The 22,165-nt window shown below is 32.4% G+C and overlaps 1 protein-coding gene and 1 long non-coding RNA gene across 4 annotated transcripts in view; one reads left to right on the top strand and one right to left on the bottom strand.

Moving 5' to 3' along the window:
• The window catches only part of BCAT1 (branched chain amino acid transaminase 1), a 97,005-nt gene that overhangs the window by 1,711 nt on the left and 73,129 nt on the right, over nt 1-22,165 (bottom strand). For all 3 annotated transcript variants that reach the window (XM_074268829.1, XM_074268828.1, XM_074268830.1), the window contains exons 8-11: nt 22,044-22,129; nt 18,912-19,052; nt 12,298-12,372; nt 1-12 (exon numbers count right to left, since the gene is read on the bottom strand). The exon at nt 1-12 is cut by the window's left edge. In XM_074268829.1, coding sequence (XP_074124930.1) covers nt 1-12; nt 12,298-12,372; nt 18,912-19,052; nt 22,044-22,129 — 314 coding nt within the window. The remainder of the gene's footprint in view (nt 13-12,297; nt 12,373-18,911; nt 19,053-22,043; nt 22,130-22,165) is intronic.
• Nucleotides 1-22,165, top strand: part of LOC141543490 (uncharacterized) — a 260,856-nt gene that overhangs the window by 212,318 nt on the left and 26,373 nt on the right. The gene's annotated exons all lie outside the window — the stretch shown is intronic.

Below are 22,165 nucleotides of genomic sequence, written 5' to 3'. Positions count from 1 at the left end.
TTCTCTTCCATACTGCAACAAAAACAAGATAACATATTTCATGAATGAGAGATGATAGTGAAGGAAAAGCTTAAGATTAAATCCTAATTAAAAAAAAAAAAAAACCAAAGACCCAATAAATAGATCAATTTCATAGAAAAAAATCAAAAATCAAGGGAAGAAAGAACACAAAGTGAGATTTTTAAAAATATCATATTTCTACTATCTGGAAAAAATAAAAGCTATAAAAATATACATACTCAATGATCAAACTTCCAACTTTTATATGAACCCTCTTGTATATACTTCATTTCAAGGAACTGTGATTTTTGTCAATGAGGGCATTTTCCTCATTGTTGTAAATCACTATCCTTTTATGAATTAGAAGACAGTTTTCAAAAACTGCCAAAACTAAAAACTCTCATCACTCTAAAAGCCATCCTGGATGAGCCTTTCTGAGTTTAGCTAGAAAAATTCTTCAAGGCCTTTCCAGCTTAGGTTTTGACTTGTGACAATATAGGAATTCACTAAAACTTATGGTCAATTCATCTGGAACTTATAGTCCTAAAAAGTTGCCTAAGATACTAAGAAATTAGGAGACCTCCTTATGATCCCACAAGCTGTATGCATAAGAAGTCAGTCTTGAACCCAAATCCAAATGATTCCAAGAGTGATGCTTGATCCACTCCAGCCATGCTAAAGAACAGGAATGATTCATTACTAAAAGTCAATGTATCATTAAAGTATCTATTTCTGAGACCTCTTAGCATCTTTAAAAGCTCTGATGAAGTGCTATATCTTATGAGGTCTTTCCCAACTTCCTCCTTCTTCTCCCCAGCTGTTACTGCCTCTTCTCTGGAAATGCATTTTATGTAGAATATCCCCCAAAGTCTTAATATAGCTTTAAGATGTTAAGTTTTTTAAATACAAAAGTATATTTTACATGTCATTTCCTCCAAAAGAACGTAAGTTCCTTAAAAACAAGGACTTTCACTTTTGTAATCTGTTCATATGTTGTTATTCCTAGAACCTAGGACATAGTAGGTACTGAATAAATGCTAAATGACTGCTTGTCTTTTTCACGTACAGCCATGTCAACATTTGGCTTTTGATAGAAAAAAAGAATATAATATAAACTAACAAACGCTAGTATCTCTCCTTAAGATCAAAGAAGATAATGTACAAAAGTGCTTTGTAAACCTTAAAGATACTACATACAAAATATTTTTTAAATATTTAAATACTAGATAACCTATCAAACTAAAATTGTCTACCATATTTCACATCAACAATTCTTTCCTTTATTCAAAAATTCTTGGTCTCAATCAAAGCTATAAGAAAATAGGTCTGTATGTTTTACTTAACCAAAGTACATCAGCAAAAGCCCAGTCCTATCTTTCCTTAGGTTCCCTCTTCACCTTTGAAAAAAGATCCACCCTATTCTATTATAATCAAATCCAGCTACAATCTCAAAAGACTTCTTCTAATACCCTTGGCTTCTACCAAAGACAACAAACCCTTATTCCAGCATGAAAGTGAATTCTTGGCACACTTCCCCTAGCTGGATGGAAGAGCAGTAGATGTGCCCACACTCTTGATCATCACTGCCATTCTTAACACAATATGCTGTCACTGTCACTGTGAAGCTACTGAAAAGAATCTTGGAATCAAAAGATTTGAGTTCAAGTCCTGACTGCCTTCACCAAGGACAAATCTGATCTTCAATCTCTTCATTGTCAAATAAGAAAGATAATACTTATTCAGGGTATTAAAGTGAAGAAAATATTCCATTGGTTTTTAAAAGTTTTAAAATTTGTTACCACTATAATGGACCAACATCTCCTTTTCTGAAGCACATGCCATCCAGTTATATTACATTCTATTATATTCTTCCTAACTTCCTTGTCTTATCATTTAGCTACCTATAAGAAACAGTTGGATAGCATGGTGAATGGAGTGTTGGACTTAAAGATTAGACTTCAAATGCTTCCTCAGATGCCTACTAGACTGACTTTGGACAAGTTACTTAACTTGTCTAAATATAATTTCCTCATCGTAAAAAGGGGATAATTACATCACTTATCTTACAAGGTTGCTGTAATGCTCTCATTTTCCTCAATAACATTGCTTAAAATTTTCATTAATGAGAAATCCAAAACCTCCTTGGTCAATGCATTCTACTAAACATGACCAACCAGAATAAACCTAATCCCTCTTGTACATGACAGTTCTTTAACTATTTGAAAATATATCTTTTGATATTATGACATTATTAATATATTACAACATTATGAACTTTTTGTAAGCTTTTTCTCTATTCTCTTCTAGAATACTGCCACTTCCTTCCAAAATTTAAAATAATTCCTAATATTTAGAACAATGATAAAACTTTTCATTTGGCTGATAGGTAATACAATTAGTTAACAATTTTTTTACATCTTTACTGATATATTTTAATTTTAATTATTTTCATGCATATTCTTTCATCTTTCCTCCCTTCCTCTTGTAGGAAAGACAAAAGAGAGAGAGACACATACAGAGAGGGGGGGGGGGGGAGAGAGGAGAGAGAGAGGCAATTCAGCAAAATTAGCAATGTATTAATTCTTCAAATTAACCAATCAGAAACATTCATTAAATGTCTGTGTAAAAGTGGAACAGTTCTTATCTTGTAACAGCTTATCATGCATACATACACATTACTTAAATAAAAAACATATAAAATCAAAACAAGGTCATTACATTGGGGGAGTTACTTGAAAGTAAAGGAAAAGAGAGTTGGCATCTGAGCAGGGTAGGTAAGGCACTATGGATTATAAAAGGCAGAAATATAGAGGGAGTGCATCATTGGCATGAGGACAGCTCATGAGAAGGCATGAAGATGGAAAATGGCACGTTGTATATAAGTAACAGGGCAGTTTGCTGAACTCAAAGGTGCATGAAGGAAAATAATGTGTGATAAGGCTGGAAAAGTGGGTTGTATGGAGTTATGTAAATGCCAGACAGAAAACCTTGTATATTACTTAAAACTTATAAAGCCACTGGATCTTTTTGAGCAGGGGAACAGAATGCTAAGACCTATTCATTAGGAATCTTACTTTGGCTTCTGTGTAGAGGATAGATTGGAGAAAAGATGGATGGGACAGGAAGGCCAATTAGGATGCTATTATAATATTTCAAGAAAAAGGTAATACAGGGCTGAATTATAAAAGATGGCTGTAGGAATGCCCTCTTCTAGAGGGTAGATGTAAGAAGTATTGAGGAGACATACTAGACAAGACTAGGAAAATAACTAACTACATGAGATAAAGGACAGATAGTGAGGAGTTAATGATGTCTCCAAGATCTCTCTCTTTCTCTTTCTCTCTCCTCTTCCCATCTCTTCCTGTCTTTTTCTGTTTTCTGCTTATCTTTCTCTCTTTGTCTGTCTCTCCCCTCCTTACCATTGCCCCTCTCTCTGTCTCTCTCTGTTCTCTATATCTGTCTTTATCTCTTTTTTCTGTCTTGTCTCTCCCTCTCTCTATATATCTGTTTCTGCCTCCCCACGTTTCTTTTTCTGTCTCTTTCTCTGCCTGTCTTTCTGCTATTGTGCCACAGTTCTCTTTTATTGTCCTGACTCATTTTCCCTAATTGTCCTCAGTTTCCCTAAATTGTCCTGCCTGTTTCCCAGAATTGTTCTGCCTCAGTTTCTAATTGTTCTGCTCAATCCTGCAAAACCACCCCTTCCTCCTAATCATGATGATCCAGATAAGAAGACTTTTTACCATAGATATCATGACCCCAGCCTTTCTCTACTTATCAGAATACCTCTCCCCATGCCAGAATGTCTGGTGCCTCCCCCCACCCCGTCAGAACTGGATTTTTAGTCCTGTTTCCCACTCTCAGCACTCTGACTCCACCCCTTCCTCAGTCTACCCCTGTATCCGAGGCAGATGTATACATGTCATTGAGAACTCACATTGTTTGCTGGTTTCTTGGAGAGGATAGTCTCATTCAGCCCTGGGACCAAACCATGGATCCATTTGGTCCCAGTAAATTGTTCCCTTTCCAAATTAAATTATTATAACTCTCTAACTTCTATCTTGCCTCAGTTTCTACTGCATTGCATTGCTTCTCTCTGTCTCTTTCTTTTCTCTCCTTCCCTCTGTGTATGTGGCTCTCTCTCTGTATCTGTCTGTCTCTCTGCAGGTATATGTGTGTTTGTGTGTCTATCTTTCTCAGTCTCTCCCTCCCTCTCTCTGTGTCTATCTCTCTGTTTCTGTCTCTCTTTATGTGTCTGTTTAACTGTCTGTGTATGTGTCTCTCTTCTTTTCCCTCTCTCTCTGTTTCTCTTTGACTATCTCTGTTCCTCTGGCTCTATCTGCCTCTCTTCTCTCTCCTCTTCCTCCTCTTCTTCACTTATATTCTCTACCATCCTTCAAGCCTCAGCTAAAGTCCTATCTTTCACAAGGTTTTTCCCTCAATTTCTTTACTCTTAGAGCTTTCCTTCTGAGACTTCTCTTAATTTTTCATATATATGCATGTATAATCTTGTTTGTATTTAGTTACCCCTCTTTTCTATTATGAGCTAATTCAGAGCAGAGCCTCCTTTTTGCCTTTCTTTGTGTACCCAGAGCTTAGCACACAGTGTTTAAAAAATGCCAGTTCACTGATTGGCTGACAGAGAGTAGACTCAAGGATAGGTCCAAATGATAGGCTGAATCAGACTTGCTCAGTAACCTTCAGTATATTCTATGTGAGCCTAAACTTAAATTCTAGATGTGTTTTTCATTCTAAAAAGTGATTGGTTTATTACTTCATATTGCTTCACCATTTTCAAAGAGAAGATCCCAATGCTTCACAGTGACATAATACAGGTCAAATAATTTGCCAGTTTTTTCTTAGTAACAGTATGATGGAAAGATGTCTTTAATTTGCATTTCACATACTATCTGTGTGATCTTTGGCAAGTCACTTAACCACTCTGTACACTAGTTTCCATTTGTATAGTGAGAATAACATCTTATGAACAGACCTCTTTGGGTTGTTGTAGGAATTAAATCAACATGCGTAGCTACATGGTACAGTGGAGAGAGTGCTGGCCCTGGAGTCAGGAGGAACTGAGTCCAAACCTAGCCTCAGATGCTTAGAAGCTATGTCACTTAACAAGCACTGGCTCAAAAAAAGAAAATTAAATAAAATGTTTATAAGGCTATTTTTCAAACCCTGAAGTATTATACAGGTATGTTTTTATTAGGACTATGACAAGTATAGCTGAATTGTCTTTTACACTCAAAAGAAAATTCTTGGCAACAAAAGCAGAAACCATACTTGTCAAAATACAATCACCTGCCTTCTATCACCATTAAAAATGTAATCAGTGATGTCCCTCAGGTTATAATTTGTTATTCTTGCTGTAAATTCTTCTGAACCACTTTCAAAGCTTTGTAAATCCTCTTATACTTGCTTTGTGAAACAATAAGAAGTTATAAAATTAGTCAAGAGACAAAATTATCAGGTATCTGGAAATAGCAGGTTGGCCCACAGTTAGAAGAAAGGTTGTGGGGGAGAGGAGGTTAGCACCAATTTAGCAAGGAAATAACAAGGAGATCCTCTTACTTCTAAAATAACTTTTATATTTTAGTCAAAGTTTAATGAAAAATAAAATGGATTTTGTAATAAATATTTAATGACCACTCACTCACCTGTGAAAGTTAGCATCACTAGCTAAGAAACTGATTTGAATTACATATCATTCAAAACACAGATTTCTAACTATTGACTGTCAGAAAGCACAACCCTACTCCTATGTATACCATTTTCACCCTGACTCTCCCTTGAATAAGTTGCTACTTTCACAAGATGCCTCTTACTTCCTTTGATCTCAACACCCACATATCAAAACTTAGAGAAACAAGGATAATTACTTCATCCCACCCAAAGCTTTTGCCCTAATCTTAGAATCCAGTCGTTTTTGTTTTACTCAAAGAAACAAGAGCAACTTATTCAATCAATTGATAACTTAAGGATGAGTTTATTTATTGATTCTTTCACCAGGCTTTTCTTAAATATTTTCTTCTTTTAAATTTTTTTCATGTTTTCCTGAAATGATACTTATCATAATCTTCAATTATCCTGTATAATATTTTTCAAAAATTTTACATTCTAAGTTGATGTTAATTGCCAAATGTCTCTCTTCCTTTAGCAATGAGTTCAAGTTTATGGGCTAAGATAGTTTCTAAAATCTTTTGGTTTTGCTGATATGGTAATTGATTTACATTGGATAAACTTAATTACAAAAATAGTTTAATACAATCATTTTCTATATCTATTCCTCTATTTGCCATCTGACGTCATCAATAACTTGTTTAAATAAGTTTTAAATTATTTTCATTGCATATCATATGTCTTATTTTTATTATCTTTTAGTTTTGCATTACTTATGATCATTGTTCTGATGAGTTTTTGGTCTTGATAGACACATATCTGATTTAAGAATTATTTCCACACTAGTAGTGAGTTATTTTGACTATTCAAATATGATCCATTTCATTTTTCATGTTATTTGATGCTAGTTATATTCTGATTCTTTTCTCAAAATATTCACAGTCTAGATGTGGGGGTTCTGTGTAGTCTACAAGCCTGTACCCTTTCTCATTTCTTATACTTAAATCATATTTTCAAATGTATTTGATTAAGCAGAGTCACAGAATAGTCATTAGTGATTTAGGATCAACTTGTAAAGAATACTACAAAATACTGTCCCAGGAATTTGTGCTTAGTCTTATGCTGTTTAATATTTCTAATGTATCTGCAAATGACACAAAGCCTAGGAAAAATACCTAACACACTATACAGAATCAAAATCCAAAAAGCTTTTGATATGTTAATACACTGGAGTGCATCAAACATGACTACATTTGATAGTATAAAGTTTTACTTTGGGATTCAAAACACCAACTTTATAAGTACAAGTAAGGTAGATATGGTTGGATATCAGTTCATTAAGAAATGATCTTGCAGATGTCCTAGGCAGGGCAAACAGGATAATGAAGGTCTTAAACTTCAGATTTTTAAAAGATTGATTAAAGTATTTATAGATGTTTCGTCAGGAGTAAAGAAAATTCAGTAGGGAGGGGTCCATGGCCGGTATCTTAAAGACTTGTTCACATTTGGCCACAGAAGGCAGAATAAAAAATACAGAGAAAACTTCATAACAACTAATTTTGTCCAAAAATACACTTCTTCAAGAGGCAAAAGATTCCTAATCATTAAAACGTTTTAAAGCATAGGCTAGATAACCACTTCCATTCAATGGAAATATTATAGGACAACTTTTTTTTTTTTTAAATATGTCAGAGACTAAAATGGTCTATGAAGTTCCTTTCAGTTCTGAAATTCAAATATCCTATTCTATTCATTTAAGTTATCAATGTCAGTTATGTTTATTTAATTTGGAGAGAAGAATGAAGTTCTTTGAAGACTTCTGGGCCTCCTAATCCTCTTGACTGTTGTTGTTCCCTCATCTACAATTATTTTCATGGAGATCTTTTTGGATGTTTTATCATAATCACTACAAAACAAAATGACCAAATAGCTCATGAAACTATAATTTTTATTGCCCTTGATTACAAAGCAATCAAAAACTGCATCAATCAAAACCAACTGCCAATTTACTTGGTGAATTTTTCAGAAAAACTTATGTTATTTCTTTGCTGAGATAAAATTTCCCATCTTCTCATTTCAATCACAATGAGAATATCTAGACTGATCTGATTGAATTTCTCCAAAAGTATTTGTTGATCATCAAGAATTTCTCATGTGTTTATATTTACAGACTACGTAAACTGTGTAATCTTTTGCATCTTCTATTCTTTTTCTCCACCATCCTGCCACCATCAATGAGAATGAAAAGAATTTTAGATTCCCTTTGTTTCATAGGCTTACATGTCCCAAAAAAATCATCCCCAAGAAGCATTTCTGTGTTTTCTGAGACTTGTCCTTGAAAAGCAGACATAACTTCTTGCTAGAACTGTACTAGAAGCCTTTATATCAATGCAAAACTTATAATCTTTGGACATAATCTCTTGAGCATTAAGAGTCATGATGAAGCAACAGGTGTGAAAATGATAATTCTATGGTCAGGTGTGGTCATATCACTCATGGTAAAACAACAATGATCTCCAATAGATTTTTACTATCTATTTATCTATCAACACACACACATATATAGAAATGTCTGAATAAAAAAATAAATAAATATATATATATGTGTGTGTGTGTGTGTGTGTGTGTGTGTGTGTGTGTGTGTGTGTGTGTGTGTGTGTGTGTGTGTGTATTCTTGGGTCCTTTCAGCCCAATTAAATTCTTATTTATCATCCAATTATATTCCAAGCAAGATGACCTAACTGATTAATCTTTACAAGGAAAATGATGCTCTCTGATGAACACAGAGAAATCAAAAAGAAAACAGAGTATGTTCTTCCTAGAGAAACACAGATATTCAATGTTTTCTGTATTTTACTGTTAAGATTTTAAGTCTCCTTAAATAATCATAATTTATATGGGACATGTGGAATGAATAAATAGAATGATTGTAGTTAACAACAATATATTTATGACTAATCAATTAGGTAACTATAAGATAAAATATTATTTCATATTACTCCCTTTAAATGTCTCAATGTTTGAGTTATACTAAATTAACAGTTGTTTGATCTCATCCAGTACATCTTCTTTATTGACTACAAGCCAATTTATATACCCACAATATTGTCCTTCTACATTTCTTCCTTCTTTTCCTTTAGCTCCTATCTCAGATTCTCTTTCTTCTTCAAAGTCTTCTGTGGTTTCCTATCTCTTTAGGGAACTTTGTTATATCCCTTTTTGGGGCTTGTCATTTTATGATCTGTACTGAACTTATATATTTTTTTATTCTTCCTTTTATGGAGAAAAAAAGAGATGGGGGGGAAGCATTTATATAGCAAAAGCATTTATATAGCACCTACTAAGTGGTAGGCACTATGGTGGACTTTATATTATCTCATTTGATCTATTACCCTGTATGTACTTACAAGGAAGGTACCATCCTATTTTTCCATCTTTTTATCTTTAATGTCTTATCTAAATGCTTAATAATGAAGTCTATTTTTTAATGAATTCAATTGAAAGGGATACATTTATAAAATTTTAAGTTTCCTGACTGCAATAATATGAAGTTAATTCAATTTTAATTATTACTGATCTCATATTAAAATGATAAAATGAGATGAAATAGTTTACATATATGTTGTAAACCTTACATGTATGTTGTAAACCTTAAAGCACTGTGTAAATACTAATTATTACTATTTATTTGAATTTCAAAAATGTTCTCTCATAGATATTAGATTTTCAGTTTTGTCCTAGAAATGTAGTTATCTTGAAAAAAGAAGAAATTCTTCCCACTGATGGGACTAGAGTACACTAAAGTTGGTACATATCAATATTTCTAACTATGAACTGATTATTTCATTAATATTCCAGAATCAAAATTTTGTTTAAATATTTTTTTGTTTTAGAAGTATCTCTCAAAGATATCTAGATTTAATGGAGATAATATATAGAAATGTTTTGGGGAAAGATGCTTACCTTGTTAAAGTAAAACACTATACTTAGCATATTTTGTTCTTTCAAGTGATCTAAAAAACATTCTAAAGACATCTAATTCAGAATTTGTGGAAATTTTCTTGAAAAAAACAAGCCTGAAAAAACTCAGATTGTTTTTTTTTTCCTTCAAAGAATATAATGGTACAAAGTACCTCTCAATACCTTTAAAGATGCTGAAATCTGCCTGGTTACCCATGTATGGGGATAGTCCCAGCGTCTTTTTTATGTCTCCAGGACAAAAGAAAAGAAATACCAACAATATAATGAATGTTCCCTAAATATAATTCTTCAGCATTATTTGGGTTGGAAGTATACACAGGGAATTCTTCTCTTTAACAAATGTAATCAGCGTTTGGAGTACCCTCTTCCTAGGAGGTATTTGTAAAATCAATCTAACTAAGAGACAGGAAAATATAATTATCTAAATGGGATTAAACGATTAACCATGGGGATCCTTACTCATATATGGAAGGTTAAAGAGAAAGCCAAATTTGTGGTGGGTCAGGAATGTTTCCCCTGTGGCATACTGGCAGGGCTCTCTGAAGTTTTTACACAGTACTTTGTGGGGAACATCTATGTTTCCATGTAATGTTAGACAGATCAAATGCACCACATGGAGCAATTCTAGGTTTTTCTCTGAATGGGTATTGAAATTATTTTTCTTGGAGAGAAACAGCCAACCTAGTGGCTTGGCTGATAGTACCAATTTGCCACTGTGTGAAAGAACAATTTCAAGACTCCTCTGGATACTATTCCCACAGGCACAAAGGGAAAAAAAGACCAAGATCACAATCTTATATTTAAAATGAATAATCCTTCAAAAATTCAAAAACTTTGAGTAAATAGTATCTGTTTTTATTTTTAATACATAAGCGATTATTATTGGTATTTCATGAGTGTGGGGAATTCCCTATGTAGATACAAAAATTCCTCCAATGCAGATTAAGAAAGTTGCCTTGAATACTGAGATGTATGTGACTTGTCCCTAGTTATATAGGCAGCATGTAGTAGAGAGAGGTTGTTTTTTTTTTTTTTTAATATGGAAGGATAATTTTAATTGGAAAATAAAAGAGCAACATGAACAATAGTTAACATGCCAAAATGTTTAAACAAAAATGTAAGTATAACATTTGTAAACAACTGTAACAAAAGTCATCTGAACATACTAATGTTGCTATCAGGAAAATATTAATGGTTGATTTTTGCTTGACTCTAAAAATTAGAGGAATAAAATTTTTCTTCACATGTTTTTTTAAAATAGTCCAGAGGCACATCTTGAACTCAATTCTTTCTGGTTCCAAGCCTTGGTCCTATATATAGTATGTTTCTCCTGGATGCCTCTCTATGTTATACTAACTATACCAAAGTCCAATGATTTTCTTTTCTTTTCAGTAAAGATTTCTGTATAATTAGCATTTACTATAAATCACATGACAGTTTTACCTGAGCTTAGCTAAAAAGAGAAAACTTTTATTTCATTTTGACCAAAAGCACAAAATTATACATTGAATATATATGCAAGTGAGAAAAATGTCATTTTCTATTACCTTTTATTTCTAAACCTTTCCACTGATAACATTTCTAATCCTTTACTGAATTTTTCAAACTACTCTCATTCATTTTTGTCCTTGCCCTTTTCTTTTTCACAAGGTGCATTTACATTGTTTAAATTAATTCTTTGTTATTGTTACCTATAAAGTCACAAACTGAAGGCTGTCCAATAATTCTTTTTGATAGTGTTTTATCTATGTCTACTTTTTAAAGTTATAAATCAGACAATCCAAAATAGATATAACTTTCCTTCCATGATGATTACCAACATGAAACTGGGTTTCCCAAAGAAGTTTTCAGTGGGCCTAAGGGGAAATAGTGAAATCAAAGATATATATTTCCCATAATGTGTTTTATTGTTATCAAGAGATAATATTTCTTAAAAAGTGCTTAGAAGAATGCCTGATTTTTTTTTGATGCAGTCTGACAGCCAGTCATTGAGCATTTAATAAGCATTGGCAGAATACTAGGAATTGTGCTGAATTTTGAAGATACAAAGAAAGACAGGCATATCACACTTTGTAGGGATTTCTTACTCTACTTTTTGTTTACTTATAACTCTTGACACTTTCATTCTGATACATAGATTTAATTTGTATAGGGAACTCCCATTAATGAAAATAACTCTACCAGTAGAGATCAGCAGCTACAGAATATATCATCTAAGAGAATTAGTTGATCAGCTTGTCAATAAGCATTAAGATTTTCCAGGCAACATGCTAAGTAATGAGAATGCAAAGACAAAAATATGGTTCTTTCTCTCAAGGAGCTCATATTCTACCAGCAGAGAGAGTTTATAAAAACAACTATGTACAGGGAGCACTAAGAAGCTAACTCTTTCCATAGTAATTTATTTCCCTAGTTATTATTAGTTGTTATTCAATTAGTATATATTTTCTATTTACTTATCAGTATTTATTTTCTCTTTACATCATATACTAGTAAGCTCCTGAAAAGGCAGGAAATCTTTTATTTCTGTCTTTGTGACTTCAGTGTTTAATTCAGTATCTAATTCAGTATCTGGTACAAAGTAAAAGCTTAATAAATGTTTACTAATAATGAAACTAATTTCAGTTTTCTAACTATCTTTAGATGCAACTATTAATTGAATTTAAAAATCATATTAAATAAATAAGTACTTACCTGTATGTCAGTAAGTTGATTTAAAATACGTGTGGCAAGCTTAGGACCATTTTCCATAGTTGGAACATGAATATTCTAGGAAGGAAGAGGAAGAAAGTAGCTTAAAGAAAGTCATGTGTACTATGAAAATTTCAAGACTGAAAACTAAGCTTGGTAATCTAGCAAATAAGAAAAACTTCCAGACTTCTTATCTTTTGGAAAGTATATGTAAGTGACTGTTTAACCTTAAGATTTTCTGATGCTTAAGTTTTATTGACTTTTTTTTCCCCAAAAACAAATCATTGAGATAGCTGAGTAATATAACGAAAAGACTGCTGGACCTGTAGTCAGGAAGAACTCAGTTCAAATTCTGCCTCAACTATTTAATAGCTGTGTGATCTTTGTCAAGTCATTTAGGATATGTCTGCTTCAATTTCCACATGTGCAACATGACAATACTCAGAGTTTTTGTGACTAACATTTTCAAGTTGAATTTCCAGAGATGGCTAATAATTTTTGATAAAGGGTATAAGTCTGTGACATAACTCTTGTAAAACTACAACTCCCAATCCCCCACTGGAACAATCAGCCAGTAGCACAATTAATGCTTAGCAAAGATGCTTATTAAATGGCATGGTAATAAAAATTGCTCTTAAAAAATCTATCCCTCTTCCATCTCACCCAGAAACACTCTTCCACAAATGCACATAGCACAGAAAATGGATGCAAACTTAAGAGAACAGCAACAATTAGGCACATATGAAGGAAATAAGTGATAAGGAAATTCACAACTCTGGAACTGGAGAGCCAGGAAGTTATTTTTCTGATGCAGTCATTGCTACAATTCAACTTTCTCTTGCCAGGTCTATTTCTTTCTTGAATGCATAACATGCTCTTTTTTTTTTTTTTTTTTTTTTTTTTTGCTGTCAGAAGACCACATTCTTTTAAGTTTTTTCCTCCCTCAAGATGACTATGTTGCATTATGATCCAAAACATTCATTTCATATTTCTACATTTTTGCATTTGATTTTGAAGCTTTGTGCCCTACTGCATGGTCATTTTTTGTGTAAATGCTATGTGATGCTTAGAAAAAGGCATATTTCTTTCTTTTCCTATTTGGTTTCCTCCAACATTCTGTCATATCTAAATTTTCTAATATTCTATTTACTTCCTTACTCTCTTTCTTATTTTTGGTTGGATTTATCTACTTCTGAGAAGGGACAGTTGAGGTCCCTTACTAATAATAGTTTTGTTGTCTATTTCTTCCCATAAATGACTTAACTTCTTTAAGAATTTGGAAGCTATAACACTTGGATGCTATAAATTTGGTGCATATATATATTTAGTATCTTGGTACCTTTTAGCATGATACAATTTGCTTCCTTATTTATTTTAATTAAGTCTGTTTTTGCTTTTACTTTGTCTGAGATGAAGATTGATGTGCCTGTTTTTTTATGTCAAATAAAAAATAACATTCTGCTTTAGCCTCTTATCTTTACTCTGTGTGTCTCTCTGCTTCAAGTTTGTTTCTTATTAATGAAAAATTATGGAATTCTGGTTTTTGATACACTCTGCCATTCACTTTTATTTTATGGGAGAGTTAATCCCATTTACATTCACAGTAATGATTACTGTGTATTTTGCTTAGTCTTATTTTTTCTTATGTTTCTCCTCTCTCTCCTTTCACTCTTTTCCTCTTCACCAGTGTTTTGCTTCTATCTACTACCTTCCTGGATCTGCCCTCTTTTCTGTCCATTTCTTCCTCCCCTTTTACACAGTATTCTCTCTCCTCTCCTAATTCCCTGAAGTAAGATGGATTTCTATATTCAATTAATTGTGCATATTATTCCTTCTCTGAGTCAATGCAGATGAGAAGAAGATTCAAAGCAATGCCTACTATTCATTCTCATTTTCCCCTTTTGCTTAACAAGTCTTGTATACCTTCTTGTGGGGAAAATTAGCCCATTCTACCTCTTCCTTTCTTTTGCATCCAATGTACTCTTTCTTATCCTTTAATTTTTTACATCACTCCCTCAAATCCAACTTATACCTATATTCTCTGTCTATTTATATTGCTTCTAACTGTACTAGTAGTGATAAAAATTTTAAGTATCATCTTCCCACATAGGGATGTAAAGAGTTTAAAGCTTTATTGAATTCCTCATGTTTTCTTTTCTCTTTTTATTTATTTCCTCTTGAACCTTGATGTTGGAGGTCAAGTTTTTGGACATCCCTGACAAGTATACTTCCAAAGCATATGAACTTATCCACAGCATTCAAAACTTCTTCATCTATTATAACCAATGGTTCCATATATGGAGGATGTGGTGCTGACTGATGGAATATTCATTTTTTTTGGTGCTGTTAGACAAAGTTATCACAAGTAGCAGAAAATCAATTCAACTGTATTGCAACTCAGCTTCAGAGGACACATTGAATGTACAATCATCTGCAAACAAAAATTCTTGCACCAGCAATCCCTTCACTTTATTTTTTGTCTTGTACCCTTTCCAAGTTGAAGAATTTACCATAAAAAATGCAATAGCTGATTTTAATGCCATGTTCATTGTAATTGAAAGTATTTGATAACATGGCTGAAAACATCATGGTATTGTGCAATAAAAAATTAAGAAGTCAAATTAAAAAAAACCTGGAAAGTCCTGTATGAACTGATGCAAAGTGAAATAAGCAGAACCAGGAAAACAATGTATACTTCATCTGCAACAAGGTGTGATGATCACAGATGAATGACTCAGCTCTTCTCAGCAACACTATGATCCAAGACAAGTACAAAAGACTTCCAAAGGAAAATGCTATCTACATTTGGATAAAGAACTGATGACTTTTGAATGCAAATCAAAGCATATTTTTTTCTTACTCATGTTATTCTTTTTCATATTTTATTTTTTCCTTTTGATCCATTTTTTCTTTCATAACAGTGAATAATATGGAAATATTTTATAGAATAACACATGTATAATCCATATCAAAGTGCCTACCTTATTTGAAGGGAAAAGGGGAAGAGAGGAAAGGAGAGGAGAAATTTTGAAACTCAAAATCTTATAAAATGAATGTTAAACATTTTCTTGACATGTAATTGAAAAAAAAAATACTCTTTTTAAAAAGACACCCACATGGGGAAAATATCTGAAGAACATAACCATTTTCTTTCTTTCTTTTTTTTTTATATAGTTTTTACTTACCAAATATATGCATGGGTAATTTTACAACATTGACAATTGCCAAACCTTTTGTTCTATTTTTCCCCTCCTCCCCCCTCCCCAGATGGCAGGTTGAACAATATCTGTTAAATATATTAAAGTATAAATCAAATACAATACATACACACACACACACACACACACACACACACACACACACACACACGTCCAAACAGTTGTTTTGCTGTATAAAAAGAATCAGACTTTGAAATAGTGTACAATTAGCCTGCAAAGGAAATCAAAAATGCAGGCAGACAAAAATAGAGGGATTGGGAATTCTATGTAGTGGTTCATAGTCATCTCCCAGAGTTCTTTCGCTGCTCTATTGGAACTGATTTGGTTCATCTCATTATTGAAAATGGCCACATCCATCAGAATTGATCATCATATAGTATTGTTGTTGAAGTATACAATGGTCTCCTGGTCCTGCTCATTTCACTCAGCATCAGTTCATGTAAGTCTCACCAGGCCTTTTTAAAGTCATACTGTTGGTCATTTCTTACAGAACAATAATATTCCATAATATTCGTATACCACAATTTATTCAACCATTCTCCAATTGATGGGCATCCACTTAGTTTCAGTTTCTGGCCACTACAAAGAGGGCTTCCACAAACATTCTTGCACATACAGGTCCCTTTCCCTTATTTAAGATCTCTTTGGGATATAAGCCCAGTAGTAACACTGCTGGGTCAAAGGGTATGTATGCACAGTTTGACAACTTTTTGAGCATAGTTCCAAATTGCTCTCCAGAATGGCTGGATGTATTCACAATTCCACCAATAATGTATCAGTGTCCCTGTTTTCCCACATCCCCTCCAACATTGTGTATTATCTTTCCCTGTCATCCTAGCCAATCTGACAGGGAACATCACCATTTTCAAAGAATTTCTTGTTCCATTTAGATTTTATATTGAACATTCTCTGTCATGCTGTCAAATGCTCTTAATTAGCATGCATCTTCCTATTTTTCAGCTTGAGTAATGTTCAGAGTGATTAACCAAAGCCATGTCTGTTGTTATATCTTATTCACGATCTTGTATAATTTTATCATATGTACAGAAAGCAAGTCTTTAATAGTTTATGCTATCAATTTGAATGCTTTTTATGGTAAATAACAGTGCAGCTAGGTGGCACAGTGGATAGAACATTGGGATTTGACTCAGGAAGACACATCATTATGATTTTAAATCCAGCTCAGATACTTCCTAGCTATGTGATCCTCAGCAAGCCACTTCACTCTCTACCTCATCTGTAAAATGAGCTGGAGAAGGAAATGGCAAACCACTCTAGTATCTTTGCCAAGAAAACATAAATGAAATCATGAGGAGTCAAATAAGATTGAAAATAATTGAAGAACAAAAAAAGAGAGTAACAAAGTAATATCTTGCATTTTCTATATCTTTCTGTCAACTATATAATTATAAATAAGTTATCTAGTGTGAAATATTTTGTAAAAGTTTCATATTTTCATCATGAATGCCCTTGATATGTAGGGTATTCTCCCAAAAGTTTGAAAGATAGAAAAAATTATAGATAGAATAGGTATAAATATATAGAGAGATAGACAGATATGCGTTGATTATAGTTGATTATCTATATATATTATCTATAGATTATCTAAAAAGATAATAATATTAAAATTTTCCCCAAATCATTAACATCCTTTCCTATTTCAAAAATCCAGAAGACTGCTACTTTCTTGTCATAAAAGCTATATTATCTATAGCATGGAACCAAGTTATTCTTTCCATCTTTGTTTTCATTAACGTCATTTCTACTTCCTCATATAGTACAACAAAGAATTTTGTTTATGTTACTAATTCAAATATGGATCTCCACTATATTTGATGGAGAAAAAAGTTTATTATTTTTCTTATTTTTCATGTTTCTTGTCCATTTAGATTATCCTTTAAGTCTTGGTGTGACCATTTAGCTGAATCTCTTACTAAACTTTATTAAATTTATTTTTTCTTATATTATCATTTTATGAGGTGATATTGTTCATAATATTCCATCAAAAGATTTTACAAATAAATTTACAATCTAATAGTGGTTTTCATAGGCTGTCAGGTCTCTGCTTGACAAATATATGAAGTTTTTTCTCATTAAGGCAACTTCTAGGCTCTTTCTGTGATGGTAATTGATTTGCCTATTTGAAATCTCTTTACAAAATAATCAACAGTCTGTACTGACACATGTCATTATATCAATAGATAATAATGAGCTTTATTACATTGTCAGTAATGTTTTAAAATAAGAAAAGCATAGAATATCAAATAAGCAGTATATAATATTCACTATATGATTAAATCCTTTTATGGTATATGAAAGACCAAAAGTACTAAGACTGTCAAAAATGAGAAATGAGAATATATCACCTCTAAAACTCAGAAAAAACTATATTCAGTATGAAATCAAAGTATTTTGATAGTTAATTCAACTAATTCATATCTCACCTATGTAATCATTTAATTGTAACTTTAACTACTATTAATCATGAAAATTGAGATGTCATAAAGAAGGAAAAAAATGATGAGAAAAGTAGACAGAAATAATATGAAAGAAAGAGGAATTTAGTAGAAGTAGAACATGTTTTTCAATTAAACCTTCACATTTGCTTAAGAGGAATGAGTAGTTCACATTTAATTATCAAAAATTATTTTATATTATTATTATATTTAGTATATTATTATGTACTATATTCTATACTATATTTTGTACTGAGTACTAAAGATTGTCAAATTTAATAGTGGCTTAGTTTCTGACCTTATGGAACCTTTGGAGTTTGGTCACATACAGAGAAACACCAATATATATCAAAATAATACACTTCTCTGTAAAATTGTTATTGAACACAAGAAAAGCCAAGTCATATACACAAAGCTCATACTATTATTTGCAGTTCTTAATTTAGCAAAAAAAAAAAAAAAAAAAAAAAAAAGGTAATGGATTCTGAAGGATGGAAACAACCTTAATCACCTATAGGATTGGTGGAAAATGTATACAACTGAGAATCTACTGAAATATCAAAAACACTTGAATTCCATGATATTTAACTAACAGTGGTATACTTATTTGAGATCAGAACTTATTTACAACTATATGTTTATAAAGCAAATCACTTAGCAAATCACTTAGCAAAATGGTAGCAAGTAAACTGCTAGTATGGCTCCATTTGAAATGGATAAACAAAACCAAAAGCAAAGTTAATTGCACAAAAAGTTAAGCTATGTCTAAAATGCACCATAATCCAGACAAAGAAAATTAATAAAACTATGTCTAAAATGCACCATAACCCAGACAAGGAAAATTAATAAAACTATGTCTAAAATGCACCATAACCCAGACAAAGAAAATTAATAAAACTATAAGTGAACATTGAGAAATAATAAAAATGAATACTTTTCTTACCTCACCCTTGTAAAGTACATCAGAAACTGGACAAACAACACAAGCTGTACCACAGCCAAACATCTCTTTTACTCTATTTTCTTTTAGGCCAATTATTAGGTCATTCATAGTAAGGTATCTCTCAGTCACCTTAAATTCATCCTGTTTAGGAGAGTGAAAATAATTTTTTAGCAGACATGAGATTTCTAATCTTGTTTCTACCCATGAACATTTTTTAAACTCAGATGAGCAAAGTAATTATTTCATATTACCTTTGTAAGATAAATTGGGAAAGGTATAGGGGTGTTTTTTAATGAAGAAATTGTATTTTATATATAGTAAAGAACTACTCTAAAGAAGTCTTCTTATCAAGAGTCAGATATCATTTGCATGATCCTTTTTTCCTCAGAAAAAAAATTAGTAGTACTAGAACTGTACTAGAAATTATATTGCTAAGAAAACCTAAATGAGATCATGAAGAGTCAGATAGGACTGAAAATAACTGAAAAACAAATAGAATAAATAATAGAGTAGTATCTTTCATTCTCTACACCATTTTTTTTACATGTCAGTAAATTATTCTACTTACTCAAGACATAAAATGCAATAAAATGCATTTTATCTCTATCACCATAATTTCCTGAAGTAATTTTATCACAAAGGAAAATGATAGCTATGGTAAACAAGATGGAGGATTAGACAATTTCTCTGATACTCATGACTTTTCAAATGTCTCCAAAATAAGAATTGTGTACAAAAGATAGAGAAAATTATGGAATTATTTCTAGATTTTAATCCATCAAGAGCTCTAATGAGGTATTAAAGGAAAATGATAATCACTGTATGTTTTTCACAGAAAATAGGAAGATAAAATATGAAGGCAATTTGATTTTGATGTAGTGGATAGAACAATGAGTCTGAAGTTAGGAAGGCCTGAGAGTTCAAATGTGTCCTTTTAGACATTTACTAGCTGTGTGACTCTGGACAAGTCACTTAACCTGTGGGCTTCAGGTTTCTCAACTGTAAAATGGTGATAACAATAATACATATCTTCCAGGGTGGTTATATATCAATTGAAATAATATTTCTCTTTTTAAGAAGCATTTAGCACTTGGCCTAATACATAGTAAGGGTTATTCCCCTTCCCTTTAATAGAGAATTCCATTTCCTGTGTTCCTGCTCCTCCTAATTCACTTATTTGGTTGCTTCCAACAATATTTTTATTAAATTTCTATTTTCTTCCCCATTTTTGAACAGTGACAGACCTCAGTGGCTATTGTGAGAACACAATAGAGAACACAAAGAATCCTGCTGAAAAGTTCAATAATAAGTAAAGAAAATTGTTTAATATTTAATATAGATTTTTTTTTAATTCTTCATAATTTTACCAATTCTAACTCCTGTTAAGTAATTGGTTAAAAATCACCAGATGCTTTGGGTTATTGGGTACCAAAAAATCAATGACTTATTTTTAACAAAATATCAAAATGGAAAAAAAATTAAAGCCACTAATATCATGAAAGAGAAAATAAGAAATTTCAGCTCTTAAGTTCAAGAAGGGAAATACATTATGTCACAGGTAGATCGACTGAGCTGAATGAGAAAGAAGAGAAGAGAAAGTATGCCTGCCAATGAAATTATGCTTATTTGTAAGTTTCAGTTTATCTCAGCCTGCAATTGTAATTATGTTTTTTTTTTTCCCCAACCATGAGTTTTTAAAGGTCTTTAATAAAAGGAAAGGAAAAAAAAAAAAAAACACAACTAAACCTGTCCAGAAAATCAGCCAAGTCAATTAAAAACAAGCTGAGTTCTGTGTTGTGGAAAATACACACATGCTGAACTGTCTTCCTTCTGCCCACCCTTATTTATCTTTGGACCATTTCTTCTGGCTGATGAGGGCTTGTAACTCCCTGCCTCCCCCTCCCCCCAGAGAAACCCTGGCATTTCATGTCTCCCTATTTCAAAATAACTTTTAAAACAAATTATACTTAAGGAATATTTTTTTAAAAGCTTCCCCCATAATAACCTACTTTTTATGCTAGCAAATCATTAGGATTGTAGAGATTTTCCACTTGCAACTTGTCATCAAACCTTCTGTACTTAGTTGATTTTTTTTTTAATACAACACAAATTATCGAGTGTCAAAAACACATTTTTCCAACTCTAAACATATTTAGGACAGGGCAAGCTGTTTGAAATTATACCAACAGTTTGCAAATGTCATGGCCAACGTGCCAGCCAGCATGTGGCAGTTGGGTCTTGTCTACTTCAGGGGTTTGTAGAATTATTTATAGCACATTTCCTCTATTTCAAAAATCTCTGCCAGAGAAACTGTTAGCACTCTTCTAGGGAAAAAAATCCCTGTTTATAAACATGTTTCTTATTAACACTGCTTGACCACAGTATGGACAAAGCCTATCCATGTTCCCTTGGAGACTATTTTACTACATGAGTCAAAGCTCCATCCAAAATTTCTTGTCAGACAACCATTTCATTCAACATTTTCATCATGAGTTCTTCACAACATTGTTCCCAATACAAAATGTTTTAATCTGCTCACCAGTGTTATACAGATGAATGTTATAGTACTATAAACAATTTTGGAGTTTTGGGATTTATTTTGTGGAGCATTTTAACTTAAAAATAAAGTTGGAGTGATGGGAATCCACTTGTAATAAGATATATTAATAATTAATTTATCACTACTAAGTACATAGATAACTTCTATTATCCTTCAAAAACAGGACATATGACTATAGCTGGAAGCAAAAGTTTTTATCCCTATTTAGCATGGAAAAATATTCCATTGCATTATACAATGTTTAGAAAGTAAAAACGGAGACTTTAAATAAAATTTTTATAACATGTTTGAGAATGGAGTTTTCCTTTTTTTGATTCTGAGAGCTTGCCTAACAGGTTTCTCTCAATCCTTTGGAAAGAATTATGCTTATTTGATGAATCTGCCAAGACAGTACTTTTAAACAAGCTCTTCTTACTCACATTAAGATTGAAAGAAGAGATAAGATTAGTTGGAATCACAGGGTATTATTTCAACACTACCCTGGGCTTATATCCATTACTGTTTATCTCATGACAAGTTGCAAGTGGAAAATCTCTACAGTTACAAAAATTGTTAATGGCAAAATAACCAACCCATTTCCGTGCCAGATCCAGTATACTTTGCCTTGTCACTCCTGGAAGAATGATACCATCTAGTGGTGGAGTTGCCAGTTCATCCTCTGCAATAGAATAATAATGATAATTAAAAGAGGGGG

The sequence above is a fragment of the Sminthopsis crassicaudata genome, chromosome 5, assembly GCF_048593235.1.
Source record: "Sminthopsis crassicaudata isolate SCR6 chromosome 5, ASM4859323v1, whole genome shotgun sequence".
NCBI lineage: Eukaryota > Metazoa > Chordata > Mammalia > Dasyuromorphia > Dasyuridae > Sminthopsis > Sminthopsis crassicaudata.
This window is presented reverse-complemented; position numbering and strand designations above follow the sequence as displayed.